Source organism: Euleptes europaea, chromosome 3 (assembly GCF_029931775.1).
Source record: "Euleptes europaea isolate rEulEur1 chromosome 3, rEulEur1.hap1, whole genome shotgun sequence".
Classification (NCBI taxonomy): domain Eukaryota; kingdom Metazoa; phylum Chordata; class Lepidosauria; order Squamata; family Sphaerodactylidae; genus Euleptes; species Euleptes europaea.
The window spans coordinates 18,499,369-18,514,676 of NC_079314.1; the positions used below are offsets into that span (position 1 = coordinate 18,499,369).

At 43.5% G+C, this 15,308-nt stretch overlaps 1 protein-coding gene across 1 annotated transcript in view; it reads left to right on the forward strand.

Annotated features, from left to right (window-relative positions):
- Positions 1-15,308, forward strand: part of KDM1A (lysine demethylase 1A) — a 44,963-nt gene that overhangs the window by 13,236 nt on the left and 16,419 nt on the right. The window contains exons 4-10 of the mRNA XM_056846906.1: positions 5,780-5,913; positions 6,659-6,737; positions 8,413-8,505; positions 10,046-10,152; positions 11,166-11,247; positions 12,012-12,106; positions 14,454-14,596. Of these exons, the coding sequence (XP_056702884.1) occupies positions 5,780-5,913; positions 6,659-6,737; positions 8,413-8,505; positions 10,046-10,152; positions 11,166-11,247; positions 12,012-12,106; positions 14,454-14,596 (733 nt within the window). The remainder of the gene's footprint in view (positions 1-5,779; positions 5,914-6,658; positions 6,738-8,412; positions 8,506-10,045; positions 10,153-11,165; positions 11,248-12,011; positions 12,107-14,453; positions 14,597-15,308) is intronic.

Here is a 15,308-nt window from a genome sequence, read left to right on the forward strand (position 1 = left end):
GTAATAACAACGTTTGGAACTGGGCGGGGAGAACTTTCCTTTGCTATAATTCTGATGTGAGGCTGAAGAGACAGACTACCAAGCATCATTTTGTCCCAGTTGTTGCAGTAGAATTGGGTCTCTGTCGTTGCTGTGTCAGCTTCCTCTTTCTCAAGCCTTGAGCCTTTCCCACAAGGGACCCAGCTTTGTTTTGAACCCAGGAGGCCTTGCTTCCTCTCTTTCCATGCGATCTGCTTTCCCCCATGGTTGAGGATAAGCTTGGCTACCATTCTGTATGTGTTCAGGCACCTGTCTTGACTTAGTGGGGCTTGCTGTGATTTGAGAGCTGCAATTCTAAAAAAACATTTGAAAGCTGTTGTAGGCTGTTACCACACTTGTATTCCCAGCGATGTATTAAGAGTTTGAAAATGTTGTAAAAAATACTGTTTGGCCCCTTTAGCTGTGAAGACGTCTTCCAACCATTTATAAGCCGTGGTATCCAAAAACCCTTTTAAAGCGATGTTTTTTACAACGCTTCCAAACTCTTGATACATCACTCGGAATACCTACTGCGGTAACAGCCGTAGTTTAACCCTGTCTCAGGATATGTTTAGTTCCACTGTAGGGTTTCAGTAGGATTTGCATGCTTGGTTGCAATGTAAAAAGCCTTTCTTTTCATTCTTGCATATAAAAATATGGGTTTTGTGTTACTGAATATACTCTACACCTATTCACTGAATTTTTTTACTTCAGTTCCACCATCTACAATGATTTCATGAACAATGAAAGATTTTTAGGTTTAGTGGCTAACCTAAAAACTTAAAGGTTACCTTGGAGAGCTTTACTTTGGGTGGAAAGGCAGCTTTAAAACGTTTCAAATAAAAGTATGATTCATGTTTTATGTTCTATTCATGTCTGAGTGACTGATAATAATGACCTTTGGCCACATACAATCAATGCTACTACTAAAAATATATTTATAATGTGTTGTTACTCAGGGTTGTGTGTACCATGCACAGGAAAAATACCAAACATTGTGCAAAGAAGCTGGATATTATTCCAATGCATATGTTAGCATCTGTGCTTATTTGGCATGATTCTATTTCTGCCATTCAGTTTGAAGCTTGTCTGTGCTTGCTAGAAGAAGTAAAAGATTTTTAGATACTCAGTTCTGTACCAGAGGCCATATTTTAGAGTTTGCTTTATGCAATCCTGAATGCACAAGCATTCACCTCCCTTACTTGTAGTTTTATGCATTGCGTCACACACTTTTCATGAAAATAAAGTTGTAAATTGCATAACACACAGCTGAATACGATGTTTCGCATAATCACGAGTGCAAAACCTGTGGACCTCTGAACAAGTATGGAAGTATAATATCAGAAGAAGGCACACATGTTTTAAGGCACCCCCACAGTCTTTCGTATCTGAATCTCTTCTCTGAGATGGATCTATGTATTAGAATTTACTGCTTTCCTTGGAAAGTGCAGCGAGAGAAGATGATGTCCATGTTAGAGCCCAATCTTAGTCAAAAGTAAGTCCTGCTGAATTTAGTGGGCATTTCTCACGAGTAAGTTTGCATTTGTAAGTTACTTTGTGGTTCCTGTGGTTCTGCTCAACCTCAGATTCTTTTACTTCTAGAGTGCAGATGAGGACTGCATATTTGAATGTTCCTTCACATGAGAGAGAGCCCTTCTGAGGATAAAAAAATAAGCATATCAGGGAAAGAGGGAGCTTCTCCCTGCCATATTAGTTTCCCATGGTCAGAGGGTTTCTGATATGCATGAGGTTTCAAATGTAATCTTCTTTGCCTCTGTTAAGTGGCACATTCCTGCAAAGGATGTACGTGAAGGATTCGTAAAAACCCTCAGCGCTGAAGTCCTAAGTGTAGGCCCTCTTTATTTAGTCATGAATATATGTTTACATTTCTGAAATCCACCTGGGGTTCAGGCAGCAAGGTGCTTTCATCTGGAACTTACAAATGACATTCTGGATGGAAAGTCTAAATTTTTATGTCGTACATGAGCTCATCAGATCATATCTTCCTAGAAATCTTTGGTGTCCTGTATGGATACTTAATCTTGGTTAGACTGGAGCCCATTAAGTAATCTGGAAGCATCTAGCTCTGTGGCACTGCAATGGCAGGTGTGGACCGGAATCGAAGGGAGACCATTGGCCAGGCTGTGGTCATGGATAAAATCTACTTTTTAAACCTTGTTTAGACTTGGGAAGGTAGAAGCTTGCAAGCATGCTTTTTATATTGTACTGCAGGATCCCAAAGGTTTTAGGCATTCTTGTAACAACCCAGTTAGAATTTCTTTACCCTGGGACAATACGTTAAGTGAAGGCAATCTAGATTATATTATAATCCGTGAGTATAATTTAATTTAAAATGCCTCCTTTGTATTTGCAGCAGACTTTCAAAAGTTTTTGTAGGGAAATGTTTCCCCCCGACACTGGAGATCCTTCCTGGCATTAGCCAGCACTCTCTTCAGACACAATTCTGCAGACCTGTCTTATTGCCTGCTCATGGCGTATGCCAAGCCATAGGAAGCTTATCTGTTAGAAATTCAACTACATTAGTATTTGAGCAGTGGTCCCACTGCATGTTTCCCCTGTCCTCCAACTTTCAGAATAAAAGCGTTCTTGTTGCGTAACAGCGGCGGTAGCTTTATTTTTCCGTAGCACTTATTTCTCTCTGTTGATCTCCATTACATGTACAAATTCCTGCAGAGCTTGCGGATTGAAATGACATTCTTGATTTCCTGTCTGAGATGAATGGGCTTTTAGATTGAAGCTGATGCACTTGGGAGGGCTATCTCTCCTCCCCCAATATAGAGGGATTAGTACTAAGCATTAAGTGGCTTTGAAATAGGTAAATTTCTTCCATTTTAGTAAATTCCTTCCCAAATAGGAATGTGGGGTGATTGCTTAGGAACGATTATGGAACAACCTCCACAGGGAAGTGTGCCTGACCCCCTCATTGTCAATCTTCAGGAGGTAGTTGAAGACAGTTTTGTTTAGGACTGCATTTTGATTGATTTAGCTTCTATTATTGGCAGTCCTAATTGAAGTTTTTAAACCATGACTTTTATGTGTTTTATAATTGTTGTTTTCATTGTGTTTTTTATAATGTTTTATTTATATTGTAAGCCACCTTGAGTCCTGCAAGGGAGAAAGGTGGCAAATAAATGTTTTAAATAAATAAAATCAGGTCAGCAGAAATGTGTGAGGTTCCTCCCGTTCCCCTCTTAATCTAGTGAAGTCCCGTAGGAACAGGAATACTGCAAGTTGAACAGGAGGCCACCTTAAAGGCTAACAAGCTTTTATCCTTGCTTAAGCATTGGAGGACTAGAGCCCACTTCATCAGATCATGTAGTGGGTTCTTCCTAGGTAGGCATAGATGAAATTCTTAAGAAAATATAAACCGGAAGGTCAAAGATCCAATGCAGGAAATACAGGCCGCTACTGTGGAATTACTACTGCAAGTTGGTATGCTTTTAGTGCATTACAGGGGCGGCAATGTTCTTCAATACTTTTAGGGCAGGGGTGGGGAACCTTTTTCCTGCCAAGGGCCATTTGCGCATTTATAACATTATTCGGGGGCCATAACCAGGTGTAGATCTCCCGGGCGGGGGGAGACTAGTTTCCAGGTCTCCAGCCACCACCTGGAGGTTGGCAACCCCAGGGGAGACCACGCAGAGAAGGCCTGGAGGGCGCCCCCGCTCCCTCGTTCTCCCCCCGTCCCAGGCGGGAGGGCAGCCAGTGGTAGGCCTGAGCAAATGAGGTGCCAGGAGGCAGCCGATCCACAGGGGAGGAAGGAAAGAAAACAGAGAAAAAGGAAAAGGGAGGGAGGCGAAAAGAGAGAGAAAGGGAGAAAGAAATGGAGGGAGGGGGAGAAAGAAAGAAAAGGACGGAGGGAGACAAAGAGACAGAAAAAGAGGGAGAGAGGGAGAGAAAGGAGAGTGACAGAAAAAGAAGAAAAGAAAGAAAAGCCTTTTCCCACACACACACACCTGTGCACGCCGGCCCCACGCAACCAGGCCCCAACCTCCATGCCTCCCCCCAACACACACCCGGCCCCGGAGCTCCCGAGGGCCGCAGAAAATGTCCTCGGGGGCCGCATACGGCCCCCGGGCCTGAGGTTCCCCATCCCTGTTTTAGGGCTTCAAGAGGCTAGTGGTGCACAGCTGACATCTCTGGAGCCCATGCAATTTTAGTTAAAGCTGGAACTCCTCTGGCTTTGAAGAAATGTGCTGTGTTTTAAGGCTTAATGGGGACTGGATCTATATTTGTTTCATTGAAGTCTCATCAGATTGCTCCTTAGGAACCAGTGCTGTGTTTCTAATATTGCTGGGGAAAACCTCTAAGTTTTATTGTTGTTTTCTGTGCACTGGCAACACTTACGCATACATTATATATATTTTGAGTGGGATTTAAGCACTCCTGTATGTTTCAGTGGCCTTTGAAACAGCACCTGCACTGTCCTCATTGCACGTTTAAGCATGTGCATAAATATTTGTAGGATTGGGCTTAAGTATTTGTTAGATTGGGCTTTAGAGTCTCAAGTCTCCTACACAGTATACCTATTTGGTATAGTGCAGTAATGGCCCCTGGCCAAACTCATTGTGCCTTTTTAGTTCTTAACAAGACTGAACTATAATCATTCCATACCCCTGGAGGCTTTGACCAGACTTCAGTCATTTCAATTCTGGAAACAGGATTAATGCTAGTTCTAGGGTCTCTCTCCCCCCCCCCCCCCAATTGCATAGAAGTCTTCTTTATTTTTTAAAAAGAGACAGGTTTTCATAGTGTAAAAAGTTTGGCATTGTGAGTAGAATTCTTGAGTAAATCCAGAGGCTCCTGCTGCAGAGATATTTAAAGATGAACAAGGTTTTAGCATAGTCAAAATTCTTACCACCCCTGTTGGTTGCACCCTCAAGCATCCACGCAATTTCTCAGAACAAGAGTGAGGATGGTAGCATGGCAGTGTTAAATGACATTAGGGACTTATGTGTATGCCTGTGCAGAATGAGCTCAGCAAAAATAAAACCTTGATAGCCTGTTGTGCATGTGCATTGGAATTCTTGATTATGCTGTAAGCAAAGTTTTTGGGGTTCTCAGTTAAACGATTAACATCGTAAAGATCCTACTTTGCTTGATCCTGGGGTCTTCCTTACTGCCCTATTCCACAGTTATTCCAGACAGCTGGCGGTCTGCAATTGCCTCCTTCCTTCTGAGTCTTCATCTCAGTGGCTTGCTGATGTTTGTAACGGTTTCACACCAGCTCCCTAATTCCTGAAATCCCAAGTCTGTTGCCTGGTCATGCTTAGCCTCCCCTTTGCTTCGATCACCTTTGCCCCTAGCTGCTGCGGAAAGATGGCTGTGCCGTCACCCAGGAAGGGATATCTCATGTCGGCAGCTAAAGTGCTTTCCTCCCAGGAAGCACTGCCATAGGCTTTTGCCTGCCGTAAAGCCCCGCTCGCTGTCTCCACAACTACCAGCTGATTGTCGCACTTGTTGGTTTTGTAGTATTTGTGTCAAGCACTCTTTGCCTTCAGTAATTGTCTTTAAGTTTATGTATTTCTTACTGAAAGAAGTAATTTAGAACCTTTAAAGACGCTACCATGGAAGGAAGGGTGGAAGGTCCAGGGGCCTACAGTAAGGTGCAAGTTTGACGTTGACTCGCTTACCACACGTTACAGCTGGGATGAGAGGTGACTCTAGTGGCAAAATCCTGGCATTCTGGTGCTTTTGCAGTACTGGTCACATGTCTGTTTTTTTTTTTTTTTAATCCTAGGTGTGGAAGGAGCGGCTTTCCAGAGCAGACTTCCACATGACCGGATGACTTCCCAAGAAGCGGCTTGTTTCCCAGATATTATCAGTGGGGCGCAGCAGACTCAGAAGGTGTTTCTTTACATCAGAAACCGAACGGTATGTTGCTTCCTAGAGGCACAATATCCTTTCCCCCCTTAATTTCAAAGAGCTTTGTGGGCAGTCTCAAAATACCTCCAGAGACACGGTTGCTTCAGACTTCAGTTTGGTGTGTGCAGTCTGGTTGTCCCGCCACACTGCGGAGGTCCTGGGTCAGTGTCTAGAAATGGCACCCTGCATTTCATCCAGTTTTGGTGGGGGTCTGAAATACGTCACATTCTCTAACAGTGAAGGCCTCCTTATAAAGTGTGTGATTTTTCCAAATTGTGGTGTTGGCTCAAATAAAGTATCATAAGTAACCAAACAAATGTTACCTTCGGTAACAGGGAAATGATGCTCTTGTACTGCAAGGGTGCCACTGGTAACTGAGTAACTGCAAAGTATGGCACAGTGTAGCTTACGTGACATCCTCCAGGATACCTGCGTACATGGTGTTCTGCTTGCAGTACTACCTACTTGATCTTTCCAATCTGTGTTTCAGGATTGGAAAGCCTGGTAACCATCACTTTCAGGAGTTTGCATCACCACTCACTCCACCTGAAGTTGGGGCCCTTCTTCAGATCTCTTGTCACCAAATCATTGCTAGGAGCCGTTGTTCTAATATGAGGCTTTTAAACTTACTATTTTATAAGCATAAAAAAAAATGCAAAACTTTGGGGATGTGTCCATTAAAAGTCTTTAGTAATGCCTGTTCGTTTACAGCGTTTACAGTGGTAAACTCCTTTGTCATGTCACTTAAATGCAGTTGCAGCTTTGGTTGGACAACCCAAAGATTCAGTTGACATTTGAGGCAACGCTACAGCAGTTGGAAGCACCGTATAATAGTAAGTTGATGTTCCTGTGCTTGCATTCTTAAGATCTTCCTTGCATTCCTGAGAGGGGAGAGTTGTATTGGAGAGCAGTAGACCATTTTTTACCATAGTGCGTGCCCTGCCTTCCAAACGTTTTAGAGCGCAGTCCTAATGGCGGGGTTGGGTACCTACCCTGGGCCTGGGGACAGCACAGCCACACCGCCTCCTGAGTGGCTTGCTGTTGAGCACAGCAAGTCAAAAATGCCATTTTCAGGAAAACCCTATGGAACTCTCCATAGGGTTCCATGGGGCTACCCCTGCCTTTTTGCAGGTGTAACTCGGTGCCTGCAAAAAGATGTGTTGCCAGGCTGAAAGGGCTTGGGGAGCTGACTAATGTCAGCTCTGCACCTCGGAACAACTCCTTTGACACCGGTGCGAGCCCCTGCATCAAGAAAACGCTGCCGGTGAGGCTGCGCCAGCTCCCGAAGCTCGCGCTGCTGTGCGGCTTCCTAAAGCCAGCATGTGTACCCCTATGTCAGAGTTAGTGCGACTTTAGCCCGCGCAAGTGGCACTAACGCCAGCACAGAGGTCACACCGGCTCCTAAGGACATTCTGCCCCCCCCCCCTCTGGTAGGATTGAGCTGCCAGGCAGCTTGCATTAAACTGTTTAAAACAGCAACAAGGCAGCGAATTACAAAAAGCCAAAGAACCCTAACCCTAAAACAGCATACAGAAGGCCAGTTCTCTAATGAAGATATTAAGCACCCAGATGTATGCACTTACAAATTCTGATGTTCTATGCATAGCATAAGAAATTCTGCCTGGCTTAAAACATAACAAATTCTGATGTTCTGTGCAGTACATTGAATTTTTGTCCCACATCCTCTTTTTCCCTGAATGGGGTAGGTGCTGGGGAAGAGGGGGAAGACTCTTGTAACTAACTGCTGGCTATAAATGTTCAGAAACAATGGCTTTCCAGCTGTCCTGTGCTGGGAAGAACTTGCTGTGAAAGCACTTTATACATGCTGGCAGGTCTCATGAATCTTTCATACACATTTTCTGAGATAAAATTAAGTTAACCACAGTAGAAAATAAAAACCTGCATAAATGATCAATGTGTGATTAATGTGTGTGTGTGTGTTGGAGGATAACCTGTTACTGCAAAGTTAATATGGATTTGGGCAAAAGCATAAATTCTTCAGAGATTGGCTTCTGTCCATTAAAATGAATATTAAGAACAATATGGCTGCATGTGGGCCTTACGAACTAACTCCATTGGGTGTGTGAGAAAGAGTGAGTGACAAGAATGAGCTTGGCTTATCCTTGGGCTTGAGCATTTTTGAAAGAAGCCAGACTTCATTGCAATGTCTGAATTTGAGCCTCTTTAATAAATTGTAGTTTATGTTTTGCCTACAAACTAAGATTGCAGAGGATGGCTTAATCTTGGCTTAGAATGTTTGTAGACAAGAAACAAACTGCTAGGGTAAAATCATCCCAATATGGACATCACAAAAAAGTGTGGTCTTTTAAACCAGGCAGTCATCATTTTCAGTTCTGAGTCCAGAAATGGTGTGTGTGTGCGAGTGTAAGGATGAACCAGGCTTGTAATCATCATGAATAAATAGGCGACATCTGAATGCAACCGATATGGCTGCTAGTTTTACAGAGCATGCGCACACTAAGATGTTTTTACCTTTTGGCTTTATAGGTGACACTGTGCTAGTTCACCGAGTGCATAGCTATTTGGAGCGGCATGGCTTGATCAACTTTGGAATCTACAAAAGAATCAAGCCTCTACCGAGTAAGGAGTGCCGATGTTCAAAAATATTTTATTTGTGCCAAAGTGTGTAATCCCCTCCATCTTTCAAGCAATGGCTTGATACTCGAGTAAAGGCCTGAAGGAAGCTACAGTGACAACTTCTGTGTATTTGTTCAGTGTCGGGCTAGCATTGCCATGTGTTACTCTCGTGCTGGCGTGTGGCTTTCACCCATGTGATTTAAGTCTTAATTAAATTGGGGTATAAAAGCTAAGGGTTCTGCTACTGTAGTCTGCCCTGTCCAGCTTGCCTCCTGTACGACAGCCCCTCCCTTGGAATTGTGTGCAGAAACTTACTAGGGATGGATGAGGTCTGGCAGGTCTGACCTGTGCTTTGAGTTCCTAGTTGGTTTATTAATTAATTATCAAAATATCCTGCCTTTCTGCCCTATTAGCACCACCAAGGGGGCTAATAATTAAACAGAACACTGTATTTTTATATAATATATTTATATAATTTCATTAGATTTTTTAACCCGCCCTTTCCCTATCAGCATAGGGCTCAGGGCAGCTCACATCCAAAATTTCTTTCTAGCGCCTTGCAGTCTGTTGTTAATAGGCCCAGCCTAAAGATTCACCCACATGTTCATGACAGTGGATGCTGCACAGTTGTCTCCCACAGCTAGCTAACAATTGGTTGGGAAGATATCGTTGTGCACTTTGTGTGTCCGAGTGTTTATCTCCAAGTGCTATTTTTATTATATTATTATAAAAAGGTATCATACTACTAGGAGAGCCAGCATGATGTAGTGGTTAAGAGCAGTGGTTTGGAGTGGTGGACTCAGATCTGGAGAACTGGGTTTGATTCCCCATTCCTCCACATAAGCAGAGGAGGCTAATCTGGTGGACTGGATTTGTTTCCCCACTCCTACACATGAAGCCAGCTGGGTGGCCGTGGGCTAGTCACACTCTCTCAGCCCCACCCACCTCCCAGGGTGTCTGTTGTGGGGGAGAGGAAGGGAAGGTGATTGTAAGATGGTTTGATTCTCCCTTAAGTGGTAGAGAAAGTCTACATATAAAAACCAACTCTTTTAGTTAAAGGCAAAACTGAAATACATGTGTAAAAAACACAAAGACAGCAGTTAAAACATTGGGTGGGAAGGAGGGATCATTGGAATGCCAGATGAAACAAAAAAAAGTCTCCACCTGTTGGTGGTGTTGCTAGCTGTCTTACATAGAAACCAAACACCTCTTACATTCGTCCAGAAGGGCCATCATTTCTGGAAGCCCTGTCTGAAACTGCTTGTCAGTCTGGATTTCAGAATCGACAGGGTTCCTTCCTTGTTGCAGATTGGTGTTCCTGGAAATATAGTGTAGGAATCTGCTCATTCGAGTTGCTTAAAATAATGCTAGCTTTCCATCAGTAACCAATAATCTTCATGTAATAATTTTATAAGCTTAAAAACTACCACCAGCTTGGAAAGCGGAGCACAGCTCCAGTTTGGTCTGTTCTTGGTCTTTTATCAAGCCCCAGTTGGTATAAACTCAAACCTTTATACTAGTGTTTGTGCAACTGCATTTTTAGCTAAGAAGACCGGCAAGGTGATCATCATAGGTTCTGGAGTGTCTGGCTTGGCAGCAGCTCGCCAACTGCAGAGTTTCGGCATGGATGTCACACTCCTAGAAGCAAGGGTAAGTGCCTGAGATGGTCTGTCGCTAAAGTTACAGCCTAGGCCTGCAAACTCTCCTGCTCACCTTACGCATGTCTGTATTTAGTCATAAATAGTCCTGCACAGCTGCCAGTTCGCATGTGCAACATCAGTACAAAAACCGGGTTGAATAAGGGGAGGACCATGATTCTCTTGGCAATCACCTGCTTTATTTACTTATTTATTTTGCTTTGTATAGTAGTTGCTCTGATAGTACTTCCCTGTGTCTTTTGAACGGTGCTGGTGACAGATCTGTGTCCTGTGATTGTTTTCTGGAGGTGAAGGCTTCTAGGGCATGGGCCAGGCATTTTCCTCAGGAGAAACCCATTTTGTGGGACAGTGTCCACTGTGGGTGCATCAGGGCCCCTCACTAATTATTTATCATTGCCAGATTAAAAACCTGGCTTGTTTCACAGACCCCTCCCCCCTTTCAGATAGGTCTGTACAGTTTGAAATAGCTGACTGGCGTTTTAATGAACTTTTTCTCTGATGACTTTCCTGGTTGTGTTGTTCGAAAAATGAGTATTGTCATTTGGTAAATATTGTTTTGGGTTATTTGATTTGTGCAACTTTAGGTGCTGCATGAACAAGATAATTCTACTTTTTTTTGCGAGTCCCCTTCATCCTTTTCTTTTGTTTCATAGTATGCTTAAAATTAAAACTTGCCTGTAGACTCTTCTTGAGGAATTATTTTTAAGCATTTGTCCTGAACACTTCTTGCTTAGTTTTTCAGATGATGGGCTGAGATAAAATAAACTGTTTATTTTTCGTGATATTATAGGTTTTAAATGGTTGCTTATTTATTTTTAATTTTTATTGTGATGTATTTTAATTGAATTGACTTGGATGATAATAAGGATGTAAGCCGTCCTAAGCACAACCTCAGTTGGGATAGGGCAGGATAAAAATCTATTTAAACAAGTAAATTAATAATATACAGCCTCAGTGAAAGTCCTGAACCTCTAAATCTAACCTGTAGTATTTTCATTTTTAAAGGATCGTGTAGGAGGCAGAGTAGCCACATTTCGCAAAGGAAATTATGTTGCAGATCTAGGAGCCATGGTGGTAACAGGACTTGGTGAGTCTAAACTTAAACAAGTCTGTGTTCAGATATTTATAGTTTGTTACATTTCTTTTTTTTAAATTAAAAAATCAATATACTGTACACTTACAAAACTTTAAGCAGGGACAAATCTCATACTTCTACAGTATTATGTTCAAGTGTCAGACCATAGATTTCCAGTGGCTAGAGCAGGTAAATCTTGATGCTTCTATTCCTTCTCAGTCCTTCAGTTGCCTATTGAATCCCCTTTTTACCATTCCTCAGCATGGTACTTCTTCCAAGCAACGAGGGCAGTCCGACTGTCAAGTCTCACCCTTCTGATCCATTCCTGAGTCTTTTCAATTAAAGGGTGGGATAAAAAAGTAAGAATGTAAAGATACCTCAACAGCTGTGCTAGCTAAATGGAACCTCCAAGTTCAGAGGTGGGATATCTTTCAATGCCAGTTAGAGAGGAAAAAAAGAGGCTGATGTTGCATTCATGCGCTGCTTGAAAGTTTCCCAGAAATAGCTGACTGTTGGTCGAAACAGGATCCTGGAGTCTGATGGATGTTTGATTAGATCCTTCAGGTGGATCTTCATCTTATTGGAAATGAGCTTCAGTCGCTGTATACTTCAAAGGCTTAAATTATTTGTTTTAAGCTTATCTAGTTCTTTCCTTAAAGGCAACATGCTTTGCTTCTATAGTGGTTCGGTAGAGTAACTCAAGGATTCAATTCCTTTGTTTCCTTCTGGAAATGGAAATCTTATATTCATTTTTTCTCTGTGCAATTCCTCTGCAGGTGGAAACCCAATGGCCGTGGTGAGCAAGCAAGTCAATATGGAATTAGCCAAGATAAAGCAAAAATGCCCACTTTATGAAGCAAATGGACAAGCAGTAAGTCTAAAAAGTTCTTGGTGACTTGTAAGAAAAATAGTTTGAAGGAAAATGACCTGTTACTTTGAGGAAAGATAGTCTGTTGCTGAACTACTGTACTTAAGAAGAGGACATTCATGTTGTTTAGCCAAATACTTACAAAGTAAGTGTGGTGTTCTGTGCATATGGGGAATAAATACAGTATTTACTCAAATGCAAGTCTAGGTTTTTTCACAAGGTGATCCATAAAGGTGGGAAGTCATGTTGCACTTGCATACAAGGTAGTTATGTTCAATAATAATTTGTGTGTATTTAAGGGGGTCGTTTTACATTCAGGGTCGTGTTCCTTTCGAATAAATACGGTATTCTCCCTATCATTGTTCAGGGTGATTATATTGCTTTCATGGGAATCAGTGAGTCTGTTAGACTGTAGTAGCTAAGAAAATAAGTTGTGATCCATGATGTTCAGTGGGGGTGTGCATTTGGATATGCTGAACCGAAAAAAGGCACCAATTCAACGGAGCCAAAAAAACTTATTATTCAAAAAAAGCCAAAAAGAATTGCCTTTTTTCAGCTCCAGCGAAAGGGCTGCTTAAAGCTCTTTAAATTTTTACAGAGCTGCCGAACCCGCCGAGTCTAATGTACCCAAATCTGAAAAAGACTGAATTTTCTCCCGGTGTACACCCCTAATGCTCAACTATCACCTCTACCACCAACTCTTCTTCAGCCTTGGCTTCCCATGGGCAGTTAAGGGGGTTAACCATACCAACCTTACTTATAGGGCTGTTGTCAGGGCTATGAAGCACTGAATGTTCATGGTAAGCGTTATGATGGCAGCCTGCTCATTGCGGCTGGTTCTCATGTTAAGAACAAAATACAGGTCTTTCCATTCTGCTTGAATGTGTTCTTTCTGTACCACTGGGTGTCTGTAAATGCAGTAAACCCCTGAGCGCTGCTTCAAGGGCATATGTGGCACAGAAGAAGAAGAGTTGGTTTTTATATGCTGACTTTCTCCACCACTTAAGGCAGAATCAAAGTGGCTCACAATCACCTTCCCTTCTCCTCCCCACAACAGACACCCTGTGAGATAGGTGGGGCTGAGAGAGCTCTTAATAGAACTCTGGTCACCCAGCTGGCTTCATGTGGAGGAGTGGGGAAGCCAACCCAGTACACCAGATTAGCATCCGCCCCTCGTGGAGGAGTGGGGAATCGAACCTGATTCTCCAGATCAGTCTACTGCTTCAAACCACCGCTCTTAACCACTACACCATACTGGCTCTAACTGGCTTGACCAGCCGTGATCCCCAGGGGCTTTTTTGCCACACATTTTCAGACATACTAATGCTGTTCAAGCACTAAAGAAAATGTACAGTCAAGTCTGTTGTGGCAACATGGGAACCCAGTCTTTCTAGAATGTAAGCAGCTTCCCAGCTGTCTTCACTAGCTGCTACTCCCTTCAGCATTCTTGACATGTCATGACCCAAACCATGCATCTGCTCCCTCCATTTCCAGGGTGTGACTAAGTATTTCCAACATCGGCTGCAGCTGTATTTTATGTCTCGGTGCTTGGATTGCCACTAATGCAATTTAAAATAAGCTAGCAGTGTAGTGATTAAGAGCAGCGGACTCCAAATCTGGAGAACCAGGTTTGATTCCCCACTCCTCCACATGAAGCCTGCTGGGTGACCTTGAGCCAGTCACAGTTCTCTCAGAACTCTCCCAGCCCATGCAGAGGCAGGCAGTGGCAAACCACCTCTGAAAGTCTCTTGCCTTGAAAACCCTATGGGGTTGCCATAAGTCAGCTGTGACTTGATGGTACACACGCACAGTGGGATGTAGCAGATGGTGTGTTGGAATTGGACGGGTCCCGGAGACTTGAGTTCACATCTTCACCCAGGCATGGTGCTAACTGGGTAGTGTGTAGCCAAGTCATCCAGAGAGCCAGCGAGGTGTAGTGGATAAGAGCGACGGACTCTAATCCGGAGAACCGGGTTTGGTTCCCCACTCCACATGAGTAGCGGACTCTAATCTGGTGAACCAGGTTTGTTTCCCCACTCCTCCACTTGAAGCCTGCTGGCTGACCTTGGGCCAGTCACAGTTCTTGCTGAACTCTCTCAGCTCCACCTATCTCACATGGTGTCTGTTGTGGGAGATGAAGGGAAGGCGTTTGTAAGCCGGTTTGAGACTCCTTAAAGGTTGAGAAAAAGCAGGATATAAAAACCAGCTCTTTTTCTTCATCATCCATCAGCCTTACCTGTGTCATTGTGTAACCAGTATCTCACTGTTGCATGAGCAGAAAGAGCTTCCTCAACTTGAGGGGCCAGTTTGTGCTGTATTATGCATTTTTAACCAAGGATCTTACCTGCAGGTGCCAAAGGAGAAAGATGAAATGGTGGAGCAAGAGTTCAATCGTTTACTGGAAGCTACCTCGTACCTGAGCCACCAGCTAGATTTCAACATCCTCAATAACAAGCCGGTCTCCCTGGGTCAGGCTCTGGAAGTTGTCATACAGTAAGTGGGATTAAATGTTACTGATCAAGCCAACCGTTTCCATCAGGGCTCTAGAAATTAAACTTCATTCTCGGCTCAGAGGGACAAAGGGCATCTTCAAAATGGGTGTTTCCTTTTCCTCTTAGCTCGGGAGGCAGGATTTAATATTTAAATTTTTTCTTTGACTTCAGAGGGTAAACGCCCCCTAGAGCCAGTTCTATTTCCTGCCTTATCGGGAGAGCAGCCTTTCGCAGCTCTCAGCTTCAAGGAAAACGAATCTTTTATCCTTGCCTTTCTTAACTACTCTATCCTATTTCTACATTTCTTACCTGTATTGCTATTTTTCTTATATATATTTCCCTTATCTGTCTTCCCTTATCTATCCTTAGTAGACAAAGGGCAAAATTGTTCAGGGAGCTCCTTCCCGCCAAAACAAGATGGCGGATCGGCAAGAAGACGACTATATAGCGTCAGCCGATTTAGATCCTAGCCTACTAAAGGCCGTGCCGGATCCTAACATACCCTCCACCAGTCAATCTATTGACTCGAGGGTTAAATCTAAAAAGAAAAATGGCACAAGCGGCGGAGGCGGCGGCAAGCGCAAGAGGGTCGTCTCGGCTGGCGGCAAGCGCGCTAAACGCCTCATAGACGCCGCCCGACTTGCAGGCGCGCCAAAAAGAAGCGGATGGACTCCCGCTACGGTTAGTGCCGCGGGGGATACAGCGGCTCTTGC